The sequence below is a fragment of the Harpegnathos saltator genome, unplaced genomic scaffold (assembly GCF_003227715.2).
Source record: "Harpegnathos saltator strain DR-91 unplaced genomic scaffold, Hsal_v8.6 scaffold37, whole genome shotgun sequence".
In the NCBI taxonomy this organism is placed as follows: domain Eukaryota; kingdom Metazoa; phylum Arthropoda; class Insecta; order Hymenoptera; family Formicidae; genus Harpegnathos; species Harpegnathos saltator.
In genome coordinates this window covers 1,061,466-1,083,676 of record NW_020230172.1, presented here as the reverse complement: position 1 = coordinate 1,083,676, position 22,211 = coordinate 1,061,466, and the positions used below count along the sequence as shown (strand labels likewise).

Below are 22,211 nucleotides of genomic sequence, written 5' to 3'. Positions count from 1 at the left end.
TTGCGATGAATTTAACTAGTAAGCTTTTATTAGTGGATTAACATCAAGAATATTTTTTCTCTATTTTCTCTTTGTTTTTTTCTTATTTTTTTAGCTTATTCTAAGAACGCGTGACCGACCAGACTGGATCAGGCAACTATCGCGATTGATGTCTCGATTACGTGTTGCGTTTTCGTCACTGTGATGAATCGTTGATACTTCCGCTATTTATACCATATTCGCTTGCCAAAACGACTTCATTGCAGCGACATCACAGAAGACATCTGGCACACCACGACCACAAGGGGCAACAAAAGAAGTGACACCGACCAATTGGCCGTTAGCTACAAGCGGGCCACCGCTGTCACCCTGTAGAATACAAAAAGAGAACGGGATGTTCACATTTAATTTCCGTCTTTCAGCATTTGCACCCTGCATAGACACTGAGGGCGACTTCAAACCAAAATTATAAAGTGGACTTTAGTTCTGGTCCAATCGACCACATTTTAAATGTTATCACTTTTCATCCGATACATTGTATGTAACGGTTACATCATTGAGTGGGAAATTATAACATTAATGCTATTATTAATGGATATTTACTGGAAAGATACTTACCTGGCAAGCGCCCTTTCCGGCTGGATTATCTATGCATATGTGAGAAACACCGAGCGGTTGGCCTCTAAAACGTTGCTGGCATTGGTAGCGGTCTAATATGACAGTTGGTATCCAAAGAAGATTAGGCGAAACTTTTCCATTTGCTACCGTATAACCCCATCCGGATGTGACGGCTGAAGTGCCGGACTGAGGAGTGCTGGTAGCTGGTCTGATGGGCTGTATGTTGGCGTTGAATTGGAATGGCGTTTCGAGCTGAAATCGACAGAGCGAGCATTTAATTGAAGGAACAAAATGGGAAAGAAGTTATCATACGTCACGCTTCTGCAAAAATTCAAGCGTAGACATTTTTATATATATACATTTGTATATATTTACATATTCGTATAATATTTTAAATATTTCTACTTGTAAAGCGTGAGTATCCAACAACAAAAGTGTTTCGTGTGTTTCATTCAATGCGTAAACGAAAAACGGAAAACAGACAACATCTTTAGGAATATAATATATTGGAGAGAGCGAATAGAATCCGCTCGGGTTTAGAATCGCGTGCTTGAAACATTACATTTCTGAGCCAAATCTACAGCTAGAGATAGTCGTGTTGCATCGTTTTTGTAACTTCGCCCGCGCATATTCGAAAAAAAATGGCATATCAACTTACGATGAGTAGACACATATCATTGTTCCAGGAGACCGCCGAACTATGCACGTACTTAGGATGTTGTATGATCCTTTGAACTTTGCGTGAAGTGCCTGCGATTCCGTTGCTAGTTGTGGTTCCGGCGTGGACTGTTAAACTGTGTGCGCTTACACCTTGTACACAGTGAGCAGCGGTCATCACGGTTCTCTCACTGATGATGCTGCCACCGCAGAAGTGGCTGCCGTAGTTTCTCAAGCTAACCTGATGAGGGAACTGACCCAGCTTGGCATGGTTGCCGCCGACAATCGCTTCGGGTTCGTCCGCGAATGTCTCTGCAAAGCGATATGCAAGAATAACGCTCTGTGAAGCGATAGATACACATTCTCTCGAAATTCACGAGGTGGAACAATCTCCAGAAAAGTCGTAACACCGAAAACCGAATATCCAGACGATCTTCCGAAATACAATTTTCCCGAGGTATACAGTGTTTAACAGCAGTGACGGACTTTCGAAACCTCGACTCAAAATCAAGTTGAGACGAGACATGTCCGTTAAAGAAGTAATTTTGCAGGTGTCTCGTGGAATTATGCGATCAGCTCTACTTACGCTGCGCGAGAACGCCGAGCACCAAGACAGCAACTAGAGGCAGCATGTTGGATGATGACCGATGCGGATCAAACCGGAGATGAAATCGGAAGTGAAGACGATCATCATCACAACCCTTTTATATCCTGAAAATGACCTCGACGAACAGCTGGTCGATATTTCTTACGGTAAATAAGAACGTTTGACGTCTGTATTGTGCATTCCGATATGACAAATGTAGCGGAAGTAAAGAAAAAAGTATGGTCTTAATTACAGCGCGATATGAAGAGTTAAATGAAGGAGAATAATAAATAATGATTCAACATGTTTATCTCTTCATCAAAGTCATGAAGGAAGGTCAGATAATTAATCGAAGTGAAATAATGGATGTCGGGAGATAAGTATAAAAAGATCACCAACATATTTAGTTCAATATATTTAACTCGACAAATGTATGGATATGTATTAGATCATAAGATGTTTCGATGACAGATGCAGCTTACCGAACAAAATACTTTTAATTAAATAATATGAACAATTACTCGTGGAAAAATAACTTCATTTCAAATGTCCAAAGTACGTAAAAATGAATAGTAAACTTTGAATAGCCATAATTATCTTCAATATCAGCAGAGGAGCACCAGATTCATAATTTAAATGAAATAACTCTAGTATTTCGTAGCAAAATCTTTTGCATCAATTACAGCTTGACAACGTCTAGGTATAGAATCAATGAGTGCATCGATTGTAGCTTGAGGGATTTCTTTTCCCATTCTTCTTTAAATTGGGAGAATTTCTAGGCCGCATTCGTAGCTCGCTTTCCTGCCAAACGTCTCTCCAGCTCTTCCCACAACGATTCTATAATATTTATTTTATATCGGGGATTGACTTGTCAGTCCTGCACTTTAACTGTTCGATGTTTCGGATCATTGTCTTGTTGGAAGATGAAACCGCGACCAAGAAAATGTTTTGCATATATAGAATATATATAGAATAAAATTTTTTCGGTGAACACATCATTCAATAAGTTCGTAGGATGACTAATAAAACAACAACTTTTAGACAAAATTTGACTTTATTCATCTACATAGTCTCCTTCAAGAGTGATACATTGATTCCAACGCTTCTCTAACATTTCGATGCCTTTTTTGTAGAACGATTTGCCTTTGGCCTCAAAATAGGCTTCAGTTTCGGCAATCACTTCTTCATTGGAGCCAAATCTCTTTCCCTGGAGCATTCTTTTTAGGCCTGCAAACAGGTAGTAGTCGCTGGGAGCCAGTTCCGGAGAATATGGTGGATGGGGAAGCAATTGAAAGTGCAATTCGTGCAATTTTGCCATTGTTGCGAGTGAATTGTGACACGGTGCATTATCCTGGTGAAAGAGCACTTTTTTTTCTTCATTTGGGGTCGTTTCTTCGCAATTTCTTCCTTCAAACGCACCAATAACATCATATAATATTCGGTATTGATGGTTCTTCCTTTCTTAAGGTAATCAATGAATAAAATGCCTTACGCATCCCAAAATACGGAGGCCAAAACCTTAGCAGCTGACATTTGCGTTTTTGGTCGCTTTGGGCGGGTTTCGCCGGTTGCTATCCACTCAGCTGACTGCCGATTTGACTTTGGAGTGTAGTGATGGATCCATGTTTCATCCATTGTCACATACCGCATCAAAAAATCCTTTTTATTGCGCTGAAACAGCTCCAAACAGCCCGCTGAATCGTCGACGCGTTGCTGTTTTTGATTGACTGTGAGCAAACGCGGTACCCACTTCGAACAGAGCTTCCTCATGGACAAATGTTCGTGCAAAATGGTAAATACACTGCCTTCTGATATCTTTATGGTATCAGCTATCTCACGTAACTTCAATTTACGATCGGCCAAAACTATTTTGTGGACTTTTTTTATGTTTTTTGGAATAACTGCCGAATTTGGGCGACCAGAGCGTTCAGCGTCATCAGTATTTGTACAGCCGCCTTTAAAATCAGCAAACCGCTTCTCTACCATTTGTCTCGATGGAGCAGAGTCCGAATAACACTTGTCAAGCCACTGCTTTGCTTGAACGGTATTTTTTCCCATTAAAAAGCAATGCTTTATTAACACACGAAACTCAGATTTTTCAAAATTAAAACAGTAGCGTCACTAAAACCACTGTAACTTGTGAATTAAACGTCCGATTGTCATGAAATTTTGACACGTATCATTTGAAGGTTAGTACTTCCTAAAAATCATATAGATTTGTCAATAGTAGTGTCATCTATATGTCATCCTACGGACTTATTAAGTGATGTGTTATTTTATTTCGTATACCGGCCAAAAATATACCACGTTTAAGATGTTTGAGCATAACTTGGTTTAAAGTGTATGGATATGTATTAGATCATAACATGTTTCGATAACAGGTGCAGCTTACCGAACTTACTTAAAGTACTTTTAATTACCGAACTTACTTAAATAAGTACCGAACTTACTTAAAGTACTTTTAATTAAATAATTTGAACAATTACTCGCCGTATATGCTTGAATAATTAATTCAAAGAGATGCAAAGTGCGGAGTTGAAAGCAAGAAATCATTTCTGCCAAATATTTATAATAATAATTATTATTATTATTATTGTATTATGTCCCTACAAATTCCTTGGAATTTAATTACTCCAGCAAAAATAAAAGTTCGCCCGAAGCGACAATGAAAATTCGAGTGAGTGAAAGATCACTCGAATCGGAGCGATTTCGTTCAATTTTTTTAGTGAGACTGACTCAAAAATATTTAGAAAGGCAGCAATATTGGAGAAATGGCATTGTCAGTAAGATATATATAAATAAAAATCAGCAATTATGATGAATCTAACTCAGAGCTCGGCAAAAAACGCACGCGACGGCCGATTTTCGACTATCTCCGCCCACCACTGTTCCCTTTACCTCGCCACTCCGCATGCTGCCTACGAACCGCTCGAGCCTCAGGAGCGTGTTTCCAACAGTTTTCCACGTCACCCATGAGGTACTATTGTTGACGCGTTTTTTTTTTAAGTGGTATCCCCAGTAGGCCTAATCCACTGATGACTGTAACAACCCGTAACTAATTGAACAGAAGCGAAATAAAATATGTTAAATGAAGAATATTTAATTCGATTTTCGGCGTCTTTTATTAGTAAGAGCGGAAACGTCAATTTTCATATTGCATGTAGCGAGCCGCATAAGACGTGGTAAGGAATCGTCGCTTAAAGAAGAACGCTTCTCATTTTTTATAAACTTCATTTTCAAAAATTATAGATTATAGATTATAGATTATAGAATTATAGATTAGGCCTACTGGGGATACCACTTAAAATAAAACGCGTCACCAATAGTACCTCATGGATGACGTGGAAAACTGTTGGAAACACGCTCCTGAGGCTCGAGCGGCTTGTAGGCAGCATGCGGAGTGGCGAGGTAAAGGGAACAGCGGTGGGCGGAGATAGTCGAAAATCGGCCGTCGCGTGTATTTTTTGCCGAGCTCTGATCTAACTATAGCTTTTATTAGTGAATTAACATCAAAAATATATTTTGTTCTATTTTCTGTTCGTTTTTTTTTTAATATTAATATAAATAGCGGTCGATATCTGCCATGAATTTGTTTTAATTTTTTTTAATATTATTTATATTTTAAATTATCTTAACGTGTTATATTGTGTATGTTTTTTGCTATATTGTTTTACATGAAAGGAAAGCAAATTATTTAGAAATTTCATGTCTCAGTTTCAGAAGGCTCAGCAGTAGACAGATACGCCGCAAACATTGTTTAACAAATGCACAACAATTATGTCAAGACCGATTGTACGTAAAGTACTGACACCTACATGTAATAAAAACTGGACACAAGTAAAAGCTTTAATAAAATTGAGATACTTATGGCAAAGAAAAACTTGTGGGAAATAATAAACTTGCAATAAACTACACAAGTCTTACACAGTCTGTCCTAGATCCAATGAGACTGGTCTAAAAAAAATACAAAGCATTTATTATTTTGATTTTTTATTCTTGTTTATTCAAAATAGTCTCCTTCTGAGTCAATACAGCGCTGGAAACGTTCAACAAATTTTTCGAAACATTTTTTATACTCATCGGCTAGAATGGCCTTTAGTATGGCGGTCGAAGTCTTTTGGATGACCGGGATGGTATCGAAACGATTTCCTTTCATCGCCAATTTCAGTTTGGGAAATAGCCAGAAGTCGCAAGGAGCCAAATCAAGTGAATACGGTGGATGATCGATAACAATGATGCCTTTTTTGGTCAAGAATTCACGTATCATGATGGCTTTGTGCGACGGTGCATTATCGTGCAACAAAAACCAACTGCCTGGCTCTCGATATTCCGGTCGAACTCGTCGAATTCTGGCCCACAATCGTTATAGGACTTCCAGATAATATTCTGCGTTCACCGTCTGACCTTCTGGGACGAATTCACTGTGAACAATTCCCTTTGAATCGAAGAAAACGGTCAGCATTGTCTTGATTTTGCTCTTCTGAAAGCGTAATTTTTTCTCTTTTGGCTCTTCTGGTGACTTCCATGCCGCACTCTGACGCTTTGTTTTCGGCTCGTATTGAAAACACCACGTTTCATCACCAGTTACAATGGCTGACATGCTTGCCGGATTCCTTCGGGAATCCCCATCATCCAAAAGACTTCGACCGCCATACTAAAGGCCATTCCAGCCGATGAGTATAAAAAATGTTTTGAAAAATTTGTTGAACGTTTCCAGCGCTGTATTGACTCAGGAGGAGACTATTTTGAATAAACAAGAATAAAAAATCAAAATAATAAACGCTTTGTATTTTTTTTAGACCAGTCTCATTGGATCTGGGACAGACTGTGTAAGTTGACAGCCATGTATCGTTGTTTGCATTCTGCCTTATCAGCGAATTTTGTATGTCCTTACAAATTTCTTGGAATTTAATCACTCCAGCAAAAATAAAATTTCGCTCAAAGCGACAATGAAAATTCGAGTGAGTGAAAGGTCATTCAAATCTGAGCGGCTTCGCTGTCGTTCGATTTTTCGAGTGGGACGACCTCGAAATATTCAGAAGGGCAGCAATGTTGAGGAGATGGCATCGTCGTTAGGACATAAATAAAAATCGACAATTGCGATGAGTCTAACTGCAGTTTTTATTAGTGAATTAACATCGAGAATATTTTTTTTCTATTTTCCATCTTTTCCTTTTTAGCTTATTCTAAGAGCGCGCGACCGACGAGGATGGATCAGGCTACTGTCGCGATTGATGTCTTGATCGCGTGTTGCCTTTTCGTCAGTGCGCGGAGCCGTTGATACTTCAGTTATTTAATATACGATCCTCGGTTGCCAAAACGACTTCATTGCGGCGACATTACAGTAGACATCTGATCGACCAAGAGCGCAAGGGAGAACCCACGAAGTGACACCGACCAATTCGTCGTCAACCGTAAGCGGGCCGCCGCTGTCACCCTGTAGAATACAGAAAGAGAACAGGATGTTCACATTTAATCTCCGTCTTTCAGCATTTGCACCCTGCATGGACACTGAGGGTGACTTCAAACCAAAATTATAAAGTGGACTGTAATTGATTCATTCGACTACATTTTAAATGTCATCATTTTCCACCCGATATGTAACGGTTACATCATTGAGTGGGAAATTATAACATTAATGCTATTGTTAAATGATATCTACTGGGAAGATACTCACCTGGCAAGCGCCCCGTCCGATTTCCTTGTATGCGCACAAGTGAGAGTCGCCGAGCGGTTGGCCATAATGATCTTTCGCGCATTTGTCGCGGCTCACTATATAGGTGTTTATCCAAAGCAGATCAGGCGAAACTCTTCCATTTGCTCTCGTATAACCCCATCCGGATGTGATGGCTGGTTTGCCGACTTTAGGACTGACGGTGGCTAGTTTGATGGGCTGTACGTAGGCGTTGAATTCCAATGGTGTCTCGAGCTGAAATCGACAAAGCGAGCATTTAATTGAAGGAACAAAATGGGGAAGAAGTTATCATACGTCACGCTTCTGCAAAAATTCAACCGTAGACATTTTCATATACATTTGTACATATTTACATATTCGTATAATATTTTAAGTATTTCTACTTGTAAAGCGTGAGTGCCCAACAATAGAAGTGTTTGTGTATTTTATTCAATACATACATAAACGTAAAACGGAAAGCGGAGAACGTCTTTAGGAATATATCGGAGAGAACGAATGGAGTCCGTTTGGATTTAGAATCGCGTGCTTGAAACAACATTTCTAAGCCAAATCTACAGCTGGAGACAGTCGTGTTGCATCGTTTTTGTAACTTCGCCCGCGCATATTCGAAAAAAAATGGCATATCAACTTACGATGAGTAGACACATGTCATTCTTCCAGGAGGCCTTCTGAGCATGCACGTACTCAGGATGTTCTATTATCTCTCTAACTTTGTGCGAAACGCCTCCGCTGTTGCTCCTCAAGCTCCCGACGACGACTGTTATACCTTTTGCGGTTAATCCTTGTGTACAGTGAGCAGCGGTCACTATGGTCCATTTACTGACGATGCTACCGCCGCAGAAGTGGCTGCCATAAGATGTTCTCAAGCTAACTTGATGAGGGAACTGACCCGGGTCGGCCATCATGCCACCGACAATCGCTTCGGGTTCATCTGCGAATGTCTCTGCAAAACGATATGCAAGAATAATATCTCTGTGAAGCGATGGACACGCATTTTCTCGAAATTCATGAGGTGGAGCAGTCTCCAGAAAAGTCGTAATACCGAAAGCCGAATACCAAGACGATCTCCCGAAATACAATTTTCTCGAGGTATACAGTGTCTAACAGCAGTGCCGGACTTTCGAGACCTCGACTCAAAATCAAGTTGAGACGAGACATGTCCGTCAAAGAAGTAATTTTGCAGGTGTCTCGTGGAATTATGCGATTCAGCTCTACTTACGCTGCGCGAGAACGCCGAGCACCAAGACAGCAACTAGAGGCAGCATGTTGGATGGTGACCGATGCGGATCAAATTAGAGATGAAATCGGAAATGAAGACGATCATTTCCATCACCCTTTTGTACCTTGACAATGACCTCGACGAACAGCTGGTCGATCTTTCTTACGGTAAATAAGAACGTTTGACGTCTGTATTTGCATTCCGATATGACAAATGTAGCGGAAGTAAAGAAAAAAGTATGGTCTTAATTACATCGCGATACGAAGAGTTAAATGAAGGAGAATAATAAATTATAATTCAACATGTTTATCTGTTCATCAAAGTCATGAAGGAAGGTGAGATAATTAATCGAAGTGAAACACCGGATATCGGGAGATTAATAAAAAGATCAGCAATATATTTAGCTCAATATATTTAACTCGATAAAAATGGTTGCAATATATGCTTGAATAATTAAATCAAAGAGATGCAAAGTGCTGAGTTGAAAGCAAGAAATCATTTCAAATATTTATAATAATAATAATTATTATTATTAATATAAATAGCAGTCCCCGATATCTGTCATGAATTTGTTTCCGTTTTAATTTATTTCAATATTACTTATATTTTAAATTATTTTATCGTGTTATATTGTGTATGTTTTTCGCTATATTGTTTTATATGGAACATCTCTCTGTTTCAGAAGGTTCAGCAGTCGACTAGACAGATACACCGCGAGCATCGTTTAACAAATGCACAACAATTATGTCAAGAACGATTGTACGTAAAGTACTGACACCTACGTGTAACAAAAACTGGACACAAGTAAAAGCTTTAATAAAATTGAGATACTTGTGACGAAGAAAAACCTGTGGGAAATAATGAAGTTGTAGTAAACTTATAATAAATGCGGATGAAAATACGACATGAAATATCTTTTCCATCGTCATACGCTTCGAAACTAATCGCGATATTCCACATTGCTAACGGGCGTTCATGCGCCATTACAACTTTAACGACAGGTTGAATCGTCAACAATTCTCAAGTCACGCGAATGTATTTGTAAACATATCATTAGTACACATCGAACGGACTCCGAATCGACAAGTGTAGCGCGTCGACGGAATTTTCTCACCTCCGCCAAGGTATCGAGTTTCACGCAGTACTTCTAAATTAACACTGTAAGTAGGAGATTTCCGAATGTGTGAACCATTCAGACACGTTGTTTTAGGAAAGTAATGTTACCGCGACAAGTAATATTACCGCCGCTGCCGCCAACTGCAAACTTTAACAAATCATTCAATCCCAACGTTTGTCACGTTTGTAAGAATGTACTCCCATGGAAATTGATATCGTGTCAACTGTGCGGCATGATCTTCTACTGCAAGGAGGAGCACAAACAGCTGCACGCAAACGAGCACAACGAGATCTGCGGTGCCTTGGTAAAATTAAAAAATCAAATGGACACGTTCTGCAGGCGTGACGTGACGACTACGAAAGAACGGCTGGATCTGAAATATGAGCACATAAAATTCATCCAACAGGAGATGCATCGTCGACTGCAGCCGTACGAGAAACAGATGATTTTCTACGAAAAATCGTGTCTCGCCTGTCGTACGAATATTAATCTGACCGATACCTGCCCAAGCTGCTTGTCCGCTAACAGCTGCTCTGATCACGCGTTAAAAGATTTTCCCCACGATTGCGAGAACCTGAAGATTTGCATGCAAATTAATATGATGCATGTCTCACATCCTGAGATATTCGAGTACCAAAGGATGTTACCACGCTTTTCGCATATTATGGAAAGTGCCACCTTCGATAACATGGTCTCATTGATCCAACAGTTATTTTATTGCGACGGAAACACACCTTCTTGGAGCCTCGCGCACATTTGCTACACCGACATCTTGTCGAAGCCGCTCACGCTGTTCTACGGGATGAGAAGAGCAAATTTGTTCTACAATTCGCACATCAAGCTTTTCGCCGTGCACATTATAGTCAATGACATCGAGATCTTGCGAAGCTTACAAACTTGGGAATTTCTCTTACATATCCTCGGGGAGTATAAAATCTTGATCGTAATTATGATAGGACGAAATATACCGGCGTCTCAAACCGGTGCCGTCGAGGTCTGTGAGGATTGCAACAAGTATCTGAGGGAACTCCAATATGAATGTTGGCATATGTCGTACGTCGAATATACGAATAGTGCATTCTACAGGAAATCGAACGTGGTTGTGGCGTTTGACGCGAAATTTATGCAAGAAATATCCGGACGAACTATACTAACATTAATGGATGAAAAAAGCCCGTTACTTATAACGACTGGGGAGCTATTTGAAGCGGAACAGAACGTGAGGAAGATACAGCAAGTGCTGGGCTCATCGTTAACACCGATCATTTATGAGAGAAACAGATTCGCATCTTATCAACCGCACAGAAACCACGATTCTCGCTTCGTGTATTTTCCTAATTATCATTTAATTATATATTCAAGCTTAGTCTCTGCGAACGATCCAATTCAAACCAGTGACTTTCCGCCTGCTGAGTGAAGTAATTAGAGGTCGGCATTTCCCCGCTCCCTCCCCCCTCCCTGTTAATACGACCGTGAATCTTCGAGATTATCAATTACTGCAAACGATTAAATCGTAAATCCAAGACGTTATAATAATAACACAAAAAGTGTTACATATGTATCTGTTACAAAGTATCGCACTGCAATTGCCGTAATAAGTGCCCCGGTCGCACAAAGACCAGCAAAATATATTCTCGCCCCCCTAAGCGCGCGTATGTGTGTTCTTTCGTAATAATCATTTAACTTTAGACGAGAGCTTACGTCTAAGTTCAAATTGTCACGATATTCATGTGCGATCTCAGCATTTTAATGACACCGTTATAAATTGTACATATAGGATAGGCTGTTTGCATCAATAAATGACGATTTTTCTTTTTAATGAAGCATATATGTGACACGGTGGTTATTTTATTATTTATTACTTGTTATTTATTTTTATTATTATACATTATTTCTCCCGAAAACTGTCGCCTGCGTGATATGATTGAGTATAATGATTGCGTGATTTATAGTACATAGCCAAGCAGATTTCAATTTATATCGTTTATGTCTGCACATAACATTGCATTCAACTCGACAAATTCCTTTTTCGCAAATTCTGAACAATCTGAATTAAATCGCATTAACCTTGCGCGATGACCTGTGAAAGAAAGTTACGCAGAAATTAATTTGAACAATTGAAATTTTAAAACGACACTGTACGTCTGCTGCTGTACGGTCTACTGGAAGGTTTCGTATTTGTCCGCGATGTTTGAAAATCGCTAACGGAAATTCGTTAGCTCCGTTGTACCTCTCTCGCAAGCTGGAAACAACAGTCAACAATTCTACAGACAGGCAGAAATACGTGTAAACATCTTGTTAGTATTATTCCAACAGTCGTCGGATCGACATCTTCCTCGGTGTAGACTGAATTTTCTCCCTTCTGTTGAGGTATCACGTCTTGCGTCAATATCTCGTTAGTGCGGTAAGCGCAACATCTCGGAACGCGAATCACACAAATTGTTTTAGGAACAATGGCGGAGCTGCTAAATTTAAACACTGATCAAATGCTACCGATCATAAAGTATAACAAATTTTTCAATCCGAACGTCTGCCACGTTTGCAAGAGCACGTCTCAGGAAGACTTGCTGACGTGTCCTTCGTGCCGCATGATCACCTATTGCAGCAAGCTGCACCAGGCGATGCACTTGAACGAACACAGCCAGATCTGCGACATTATAATAAAAACGAATTTAACTATGAAGAACATGCAGTGCTCGACAGGCCTGATGGATTCGCAGTGGGTCGCTTTCAAAATGGCGAACATACAGAACATCACGCAGCAGCTGCATCGTGATCTGCTGCCGTACGAGGAACAAATGTTCCTCTACCCGAAGTCGTGTCTCGTCTGTCATACGCAGAAAGACGTGACGACCGTTTGCGAGAGATGCTTTTCCGTCAACGTCTGCAGTAAACACAAATTGCATAATTATTCCCACGATTGTTTCTTCCTCAGGATTTGCCTCGACACCGATAAGATATGCGCCAACGGGGATCAATACCGAGACATTCCGGAGCTGTTGCCGTTGATGGAAATCATTCCTTTGTTTGAGATGGGATCGTTAGTTGCAACATTGCTCAGAAACGGGAAGGAGAATGCTTCTTGGTCCTTCACGCACATCATTTACAGCGATGTCTTGTCGGAGCTGTTCACATTGTTTTACGGATTAAAACTGACAAACCTCATCAACAATTCGAGTCTGAGCAAGGAGTTCGTCATACATATTGTTGTCGATGTCGACATTATGGATCTGTGGAACTTGTCACTTTGGGAATTACTTCTACACGTTCCTGGTATGAGCAACAAGATAACGGTAATAATTGTAGGGACGACGATATCGAGAAACGAATTTAACTTCATCGATGTTTGCGAGGAATGCACAAAATGTGGCAGGGAATTGAATTACAACTGTTTGTTCATGTTTTACCACGAATATACGCGTAGTGCTGTGTATAAGAAACCGCATGTGGTTGTAGTATTCGACGTAGAGTTCGAAAAGGGGGGGAGACCTAAAAAATTAATTACCGCACTGTGCGATCAACAGTGTCCGGTGATAATAACGGCTAAATCGGAAAGTAAAGCGCTACGAATCATAGATTTGATAAGGAAAAAACTGGTCCCTGGTCCCGTGAAGCCCATGTTTTATGCAAAGAACAGATTCGCGTCTTTAAGACCATACAGAGATTACGACGGTTGCTCTGTATACTTCCCTCATGAGCGTATAATTATATATCGAAATTTAATCGATACAAACATAACTGATTTAGACGCGAGAAATCTGATAAACGATTCGAACCGAAGCATCACCAGCTCATTATAAAAAATTAACGGAGAGCTCATTATCGATTATATCGTCGCTACGATGGGGGACATCTTTAAAAACGATATAAAAGATGAGTCCTTTTTACCAACGTAGAAGTAGTTTTATAGTTACTGTTCTTACTATACTCTGTTACATTTTGTAATTATTATTAATTATGTGTCTCTGATTATATGTCCGCGAACCGTTCGCTGTACATGGTAAAGTTATGCAAACGGATTAATCGAGTCGTTTGACGGAGAAATAGTGACATTTTTGCTTATATTATTGATATTATTGCTTGTATTTGCGGTAAACTACTAGTAAACAAGGATAAATACAATTTCACCAGCTTAGAGCTCTATTACATCGTCTAGATTATCACTTCATTATTACGGAAACAAATCATAAGTACACTAAGAAGAAAAATTTAGTATCTTTAATAAAACTGTTTAGTTGAAGCATTTTTTAATAGCAACTAAATATCTTGTTTTATATAACAAAATATTTAGTTGTCCCAACTAAATATATTTTTTGCTTTGTTCTCTAGACCAAATGATATTGTTCTTAAATTTTATATATAAAAATTAAGCATTTTAGTTATTTTACCCATAAAAATTACATAATAACGAAATATTATTTTAACTGTATAAAGCAAAATATAACTGAAATATAACAAAAACTATATATAAACTAAAATAATGGATACTGTTTGTCTTTCTGTGAACTAAAATTTAGATTTTATATATTAAGAAGAAATTATAGTATTTTTAACAAAATTCATATAGTTAAAGTTTTTTGGTTGTTATAACAAAAGTATTACGTTATACGAACAAACCGTAATCAAGCAAGATATTTGTTTATAGGAACTAAACAGTTTTGTTGGGCATATTTTAACCAAATTATTTTGTTGTTACAACAAAATTTTGGTTCACGCAACAATACATTTTTCCTAGTGTACAGATCGAAATCAGGAAACGTAATACTTGTGGATACGCAAGCGCTCACACAATTCTTTGTTTTGAATATCGCCTGGTGATGTAGCATGATTGTGTGAGCAACTTTTTGTCTGTAGACGATATAGCATTACTTATACGATGTAGGGCTAAACTTAAAGAGGAAAATTAAAGAAAAGGTATCAAGAATTGGCGACAGCACCTTGACAATGCTTGAAAGAGCTAAATTACAACTCAAAGCATAAAATGCTGTAATAAAAGTAAAAATGTCACTTATTTAAAATATCATACTACAATTGTCGTGATACTTTTATCAAAGATCACTCGGAAATTCTCGATCTAAGAATATTTTCTAACTTATGTTTAATTTTAGACGAAAACTTGCTTAAAGATTAATGTTCGTGCGCATTTATATTTAAATCACAATTTTAACAAAGTTTATGTATAAAATAGTCTCACCACTTTAATACTATCATCATAAAAATTGTATAGAATATATTATTTACATTAATAAATTATAGTTTTGTTAATAAAGAATATTAATATGCGATGATTATATGTTATCTCTCCCGAACAACTATGGTGATAAACATGATAATTACATAATTGTGCTGAGTATTTCATAACATAAAACGCATTTGCAATTGCTTGCAAGAGGTGACGAGGAACATTTAATACGCGAGGAGAAAATGTATTTTATTTTTCTACTTGAAATGGAAGAAAAGCAATTTATTCATAAAAGCAATTTTTTGGGGCATTTTCAATGGAGGAAAAAAGTTCGAATGTGACACTATCCTATTTAATACGAGTACTATCTAATGTAACTTTAAAAGTTTATAAAAAACGCTTGATTTATTTTTCGCCAAATTTTATAGAAGCCTATAAATTTTTCGCGATATTTGAAATTGTGTGTGTTTGAGTCTCAGCTAAAATCTGCCTTTTAGTCAAGACTCGAACTATAATTTATCAATCTTCATAAAATTTAGCCGAGACTTGAACCACAATTTACCGGCTTCTATAATATTTCATCAACCTCGACTTATATTTAATCGAGACTAAAACCATATTAGACGAGCTTAAAATATAAAGAAGGATTAGAAAAGAAAGAGCCTCGGCAAGCCCCATGCAAAAAATGCCTGTTTTCGGTACCTCAATTTTTGAAACTTTTTTTATGCCAAATGGTTACTTATGATGACCCAAAAATCCCTGCAAAATTTCAAGATGAGCATATGCCCCGTTTAAGAAATATAGGGGGTCAAAGTTGACTATGTCCAATTAAAAAATATAGTAGCTTCACATTTATACTCCAATAATAATGTCCAAAAAATTCAGCCGAAATGGTTCTTTTAAGATTTTTGGCTGCTGATTACGAATCTGAAGTCAGATTTTAAAAATTCAAAATGGCGGATCCAATATGGCGGACGAATTTTTCTTAAATTCATCAGATTCACTTGAAACTCGTTACTCGGGGGTTTTTGGAGTTCACCAAATACGAAAGAGATATCAGATTTTAAAAATTCAAAATGACGGATCCTACATATCCAATAAAGGCAAGATGTAATAATTCAACCAACGAAGGCAAGACGTAATGCCAAATCCAATCAACAAAAAAGCATAGATTTAAGTCATTAGCATGAAAAAACAAAGAGTACAAAAAAAATCTTACCATTTATCATTAACAATATTTTTCAAACAACAATATTTCCAGATTTTCGAAACTGAAACTTTTATTTTATTACATTCGCAAGCATATACGATATAAATAAGATGTAGGATGGAATGGAATGTTAATGAAATGATGATCTGCTGATCGTCTTTTGTTTTCAGGGTTTCGTAACTCTAGGCCGAACTCTTTAAAACGAAACTCAGCCCGCTCGACGCTCACCGCTCCTAGGTAGAATGTAGGTCCAATGTGAGGAAAAATAGGTCCATTGTAGGGCAAAATAGATTCTATGTAGGGTCAAAGTAGGTTAAATGTAGTGACAAAGAAGATTTAGTGTTGGTTAAAAGTTAGTTAACCGTTAGATTCGTAACCAGCGACCCCAAAAACCCCCGAGTAACGAGTTTCAAGTGAATCTGATGAATTTAAGAAAAATTCGTCCGCCATATTGGACCCGCCATTTTGAATTTTTAAAATCTGACTTCAGATTCGTAATCAGCAGCCAAAAGTCTTAAAAGAACCATTTCGGCTGAATTTTTTGGACATTATTATTGGAGTATAAATGTGAAGCTGCTATATTTTTTAATTGGACATGGTCAACTTTGACCCCCTATATTTCTTAAACGGGGCATATGCTCATCTTGAAATTTTGCAGGGATTTTTGGGTCATCATAAGTAACCATTTGGCATAAAAAAAGTTTCAAAAATCGAGGTACCGAAAACGGGCATTTTTTGCCGATGCTCTTTATTCGTTATTTGGAGAACTAATAAGGAATTTACAGTTTTTATTGGAGTCGTAAACTCTGTTAGTAGCGATTCCAATAATATCAACCAGAAACTATCTTTAGTGAATAATGAAGTTGAAAAATAAGATATGATAATCAATTTAAGATAAAAATAATCGATGCCAAAATAATCAAAGTAGCATCGCGCCTATCTCTAATCACTGTCGTTCAACAGCGTTGAGGATTCGCCTTAACAGGCGCCCTGGAGCTAACATTGAGAGAAGGAGAAAGAGAGGGGGAGAACCCTAATCACTTGCTGTCATTGCTGTCATTCTGCGACAAGAACTGATAGAAAGATGTTCGGTAAATATTACAATTTAATATTTTAGTGAAATTTACTACATGACACGCGCACCTTTGAGAATAATTGTGCTGCTTAAATTGCCGTCAGATCCTGACATTAGTGTATTGTATCTTTTTTTTCGTTTTCATAAGGTTGTTGCTGGTGTTGTTCTGCATTACGTCCGAGATACAAGAGGCTCGTTGACAATATTTTTCCAGTCAATCCGCAGGTAAGATATCCTTGTTTTTTTCTTTTCTCTTAATGAAATGTATTTTGTTCCTTGTTACGTATGTCCGGAAGCTTCATCTGTCAATGAATGCATAAATCAATATTGTGACACTGGCCTTGACTGGCACAGATCAAAATGATTAATCTATTTATGGTAAAACCTATGATATTTGTGCGGTAAATAAGAAATTGAACGAATGTAAAATCGGTATTTTACACATTAACATATGGTGATACAATGGTCTGCTTGTCAGGATGGCCTGATCAAAAATAACATGGAGAAATTAACGTTTTACTCGTTGAGCAGTCCTGAAAAGTTGGACAGGATTGGAGAATATTTATTCCAACGAGCTTCTAGAGATATTTACAGGTATATTGCACAAGAAAGCACTATAAAAATTTTTTTATTTAACTTTTATTTAGCTTTTACCAATTGTGTGCAATAAAAGCAGTTATATTATGGCCACACCTGGTTATATAAAAATAATTATATACTTCTATGTGTACAAGGATTAAAGAAATTAATTTCAATGGCTACTTTACTATCATGACTGGTAGTAATTCAGTAGACTTGCAGATAGTATGTTATACATATACGATTGAAGGATTAAAGTTATGAAACTCTGGAACAGAGTTCCATAACTAAAGAATCAATTCTTTCTGACAAAGAATATCCTAACAGGAGACGAAATGGCTTTGTTGTGATTGCTATGGAAGCAATGGACCAGCTCTTGGTAGCGTGCCATGCACAAACTTTAAATCTATTTATTGAGAGCTTTCTAAAAATGGTGCAGAAATTGTTGGAATCTACTGATCCTCAGCTGCAAATTCTAGCAACACAGTCTGTAAGTCTTGTAAATTTAATTGGTTGGTTAACGATGGAATAACATTGATTTTATTGCTACTTATCTTATGTCATTAGTTTGTCAGGTTTGCCAATATTGAGGAGGATACACCTTCTTATCATACACGTTATGATTTCTTTGTATCAAAATATTCTGCTATGTGCCATTCTAATAATGACGATCCCGCCATACGTAAGCAGATTAGGCTTGCTGGAATCCAAGGACTACAGGTATGACGCATGCAGGATATTTATATAATCACACTTGTAAATCTTGAGTAACAGTTTGTACTTTAAAAATTGCATCTGTGTATTAATATATACACAGGGCGTTGTAAGAAAAACTCTCTCTGATGATCTGGTTGAGAATATCTGGGAGCCTGTGCATATGGATAAGATTGTACCATCGTTGCTATATAACATGCAAAATTCGAGGTGATTCATTCATTAACTTATCGGTATATATATGTACATTGTAATACCATGTAAAGCGCATGTATATTGATATAACGTTTGTATCCGCAGATATGCCGACAAAGAACAAGCGACACCGGACAGCCCGACCGAGGAACGATCAGATCCGCCGCAGTTTGCAGAAACCTGCATGCGAGAGTTAATTGGACGTGCATCGTTCGGTCATATTAGATGTGTCATAAGACCTGTGTTGAGGTATAAGACGAAATCTCTTCTTCAGAGATTAATAAATACATGCGTGAATATAATCATGCTGGCTAAATATTAATGAATATTCGATTACAGACACTTGGATAATCACCAGTTGTGGGTCCCCAACTATTTTGCTATTCATACCTTCAGAATAATTATGTTCTCTATCCAGGTATGTGTAATCAATGCTCGTTTACAGCAATTGTTTGATACGCGTCCCAAACAGAATAATTTTATATTACGTCATCTTAATTGTTTAAATACAGTATACGTTAAAGAGGTATCATACGATTTAGTACAAAATAGTTGCATCACGATTATCAGTTTAGGTTAATTTAATATAAAATTGGTAATTGATATTTTCACATTAAATGATGTAAACAAGGTCATAGTTTGGATTGTATGTTTGAACATTAATACAAGACAATTGTTAATATATCCTCAATCTATTTTTTCAGTCGCAATACTCTTACACTGTGGTAGAAGCCTTAATGACGCATCTCGACGATCATTCCAAGTCGTCCCCAAAGATTCGCACCAGCATAGCTGACACCTTATCTAAAATTATATCAATCGCCGCGGGTGAAAGTGTAGGTGAGTGCACGAAAACAACAAAATTAAATAAATTCAACGCGAATACTGTCGATACACAAGTGCTAATTGCTCGGCGTAACATGGAAATTGGATCGATTGTCCTTGGATTCTTGTAGCAGCATATATCTCCCTCAGGTCCGTCTGTGTTGGAGATTATAAACTCCCTGTTGTCTCATCTGCGGGTTAGTGTAACGAGAAACCAATCGTCAAGCAGTGATGAGCAACTGTACCAGGAAGCCCTCATCAACGCTCTCGGAGAGTTCGCGAATCACCTTCCTGATTATCAGAAAATCGAAATCATGATGTTCATCATGAGTAAAGTTCCTTACAGCCAGCCCGATCGCATCGTGTCGGTCGGCAAGGGAGACGTACTACTTCAGAGCATACTCTTGAAGTCTTTGCTGAAGGTACAAGTCGCACGAAATTTTCAACGTATAAACTAGAGTTATGCAAACAATTGATTCTCTCTTGCTGCACAGGTCGGCACCAAATACCAAACCATTCACTTGAACACGACATTCCCGCCGAGTTTCTTGGACCCGTTGCTGAGAATGTCGCTGGCGGCGGACGCTGAGATGAGACTTCTTGTGCAGAAGATATTCCACACTCTGATCGATAGACATCGGAATATTACGAAGCTTGCCAAGCCGACGTAAGTCCCGTCCCTTAAATCTGTACTAATACGAACCTTAATATTTAACGATGAATGTTGATTAACAATTACAGTCTTTAAGGGAACGTACAATAACTCACGTCCTTCTTTGCAGCGTAAACGTCACGGAACTCGATCTCGTCATCGAAAAAGCATCTCGACCCGACGTGATCTTCATTCGGAAGCACGGTCCTGAGATTTATCTGGCGTTGTACGAGTCATTAGAGCTGTCTAGTAACACTGTGGACAATGTGGAATCCATTTACACCACATTGGCGTTACTCGCCATCGAATTGGCTTCCGAGGAAACGGTCTTGGAATTATTGAGGCTGGTATTGAGCCTTCAAGACCTGGCATTGACAAGCGGTCAAATTAATCTCGGGCTTAAATTTAATTTACACGCCATTGTTATCAGTTTGTTGGTTTTGATTTCGTACGCTTGTAATATCACCGCTCTGATGGATTACGCGAAGAAGGTAGGTAGTAAACATACAACATTGTAAGTAAAAACCAATTAATTTGATTGTCTCTGTTCTAAGGTGGTGGAGGCGCGTCGGAACGACAGCCCGCACTTGCTACCAGACTTACAATCTCAGTACGATGCTGCTCTAACGTCCAGGTTAGCACCGGCTCTTTTGGTCGATCAAACTGTCGTCAGCGAATGCCTGAAGGGAGCTGGCCTCGACAGTGGAAAGTTACAACAAGGCTCCGGCTACAGCAACAATTCCTTACAACATAGGCATTCCTGGGTCGACAATGCGGGACGAAATTCATTGGCTGACATCAATTCCGGAGGCACGGAACTGGACAGTGGAGGTTCATCACCAGGTGTACAGAAAGTAAGTGAATTCAGCTTCTTTGTTAAATTAAATAACGGACAGATTCGTCTTCAGTTTCCTGGACTATAATCGCTAAACGTTATAAATATTGTTTCTCGGCAGAAATTGCCCGGAGAAGAATTAACGTTTGAGAGTATGAAGAGAATTTTAACTGAGAATAACAACAATCACACAGTGGAAGAGGAGAAGCGGATACAACTTTCTGAGTTCTTCAGAAATGCACCGTTCCAAGACTTGGTATCGAAAACTCAGCCAAAGGTACCAACAATCTCTTACGATCATCGATGTCACTTATGATATTTGACAATTTAATCGCGAGTACTTCGAATCTGAACATTTTCATTTGATTTACAGCACGACGTACTGCAGAGTAAGTTGTCGGAGATATTCAACACCTTATCTGTTGATCCACGCAACGCAGTTCCTACGACCGGACAACAGACGGATACCAAACCAAGTCAAACCCCAGCATATGAAATTCATTTCCCGGAACTGTTTGTATATTAAACAGCCAATATTTCTCTTAGTATTTCTCGTAGCATCGCATTGTTAGATCTTATATATATATATATATATATATATTACAGCAATAAGCAGAAAGAGAGAAAGAGAAGATAGTTTCTATATTTAGAAATTTATTTATGTGTGTATATATATAGGGAAAATTATTTAAATCTTATATAGAGAAGAAACGTTTTTATGTTTCGTATAATTGTGGATATATTTTTTATCGTCGTTAAAAGTTAACTATGCTTGTCCGCTTTTGACGAATAGACGAACAGTGTAATATGCATAAATCAAGTTCCAACCAAAGTTATAACGAGTAATGGCTTCAGCATTTTTAAGCAACAAGCTGATTAAATTTGTCATTGTTACTTAATCATATTACTGTGAGAGAATTTAGGTTAAAAACATATATATATACATATATACATATATGTACACACACACACACACACACACACACAAAGTTAAATTATATAATCTAAAATTACACTATGAGTCTAAAGTTAAAGAATATATATAGCCTGTATCCTTTCACATAGGTTCATAT

General features: G+C 38.0%; 4 protein-coding genes across 4 annotated transcripts; 3 read left to right on the top strand and 1 right to left on the bottom strand.

Moving 5' to 3' along the window:
• On the bottom strand, window positions 1–8,932 carry LOC105188777 (ovochymase-2). Its single transcript, XM_011150408.2, has 8 exons — window positions 8,755–8,932; window positions 8,168–8,478; window positions 7,518–7,769; window positions 7,137–7,277; window positions 1,841–1,955; window positions 1,256–1,566; window positions 598–849; window positions 1–348 (listed from the first exon to the last, which is right to left on the bottom strand). The coding sequence occupies exons 1-8, from the start codon at window positions 8,798–8,800 to the stop codon at window positions 208–210; spliced, it is 1,569 nt and encodes a 522-aa protein (XP_011148710.1). The 5' UTR covers window positions 8,801–8,932; the 3' UTR covers window positions 1–207.
• An 861-nt stretch (window positions 8,933–9,793) lies between these two features.
• On the top strand, window positions 9,794–11,690 carry LOC105188739 (uncharacterized). The gene is made up of 2 exons (XM_011150358.3): window positions 9,794–9,878; window positions 9,965–11,690. Exon 2 carries the CDS (start codon window positions 9,972–9,974, stop codon window positions 11,286–11,288), a length of 1,317 nt encoding a protein of 438 aa, XP_011148660.1. The 5' UTR covers window positions 9,794–9,878; window positions 9,965–9,971; the 3' UTR covers window positions 11,289–11,690.
• Window positions 11,691–12,158: 468 nt separating this feature from the next.
• Window positions 12,159–14,076, top strand: LOC105188740 (uncharacterized). Its single transcript, XM_011150359.1, has 2 exons — window positions 12,159–12,241; window positions 12,320–14,076. The coding sequence occupies exon 2, from the start codon at window positions 12,325–12,327 to the stop codon at window positions 13,669–13,671; it is 1,347 nt and encodes a 448-aa protein (XP_011148661.1). The 5' UTR covers window positions 12,159–12,241; window positions 12,320–12,324; the 3' UTR covers window positions 13,672–14,076.
• A 3,199-nt stretch (window positions 14,077–17,275) lies between these two features.
• On the top strand, window positions 17,276–21,732 carry stmA (Protein EFR3 homolog stmA). Its single transcript, XM_011150360.3, has 15 exons — window positions 17,276–17,354; window positions 17,487–17,563; window positions 17,817–17,932; window positions 18,245–18,407; window positions 18,485–18,637; window positions 18,735–18,841; window positions 18,932–19,075; window positions 19,166–19,244; window positions 19,531–19,666; window positions 19,802–20,073; window positions 20,146–20,318; window positions 20,434–20,794; window positions 20,858–21,157; window positions 21,260–21,415; window positions 21,512–21,732. The coding sequence occupies exons 1-15, from the start codon at window positions 17,348–17,350 to the stop codon at window positions 21,662–21,664; spliced, it is 2,397 nt and encodes a 798-aa protein (XP_011148662.1). The 5' UTR covers window positions 17,276–17,347; the 3' UTR covers window positions 21,665–21,732.
• Window positions 21,733–22,211: the final 479 nt, after the last annotated feature.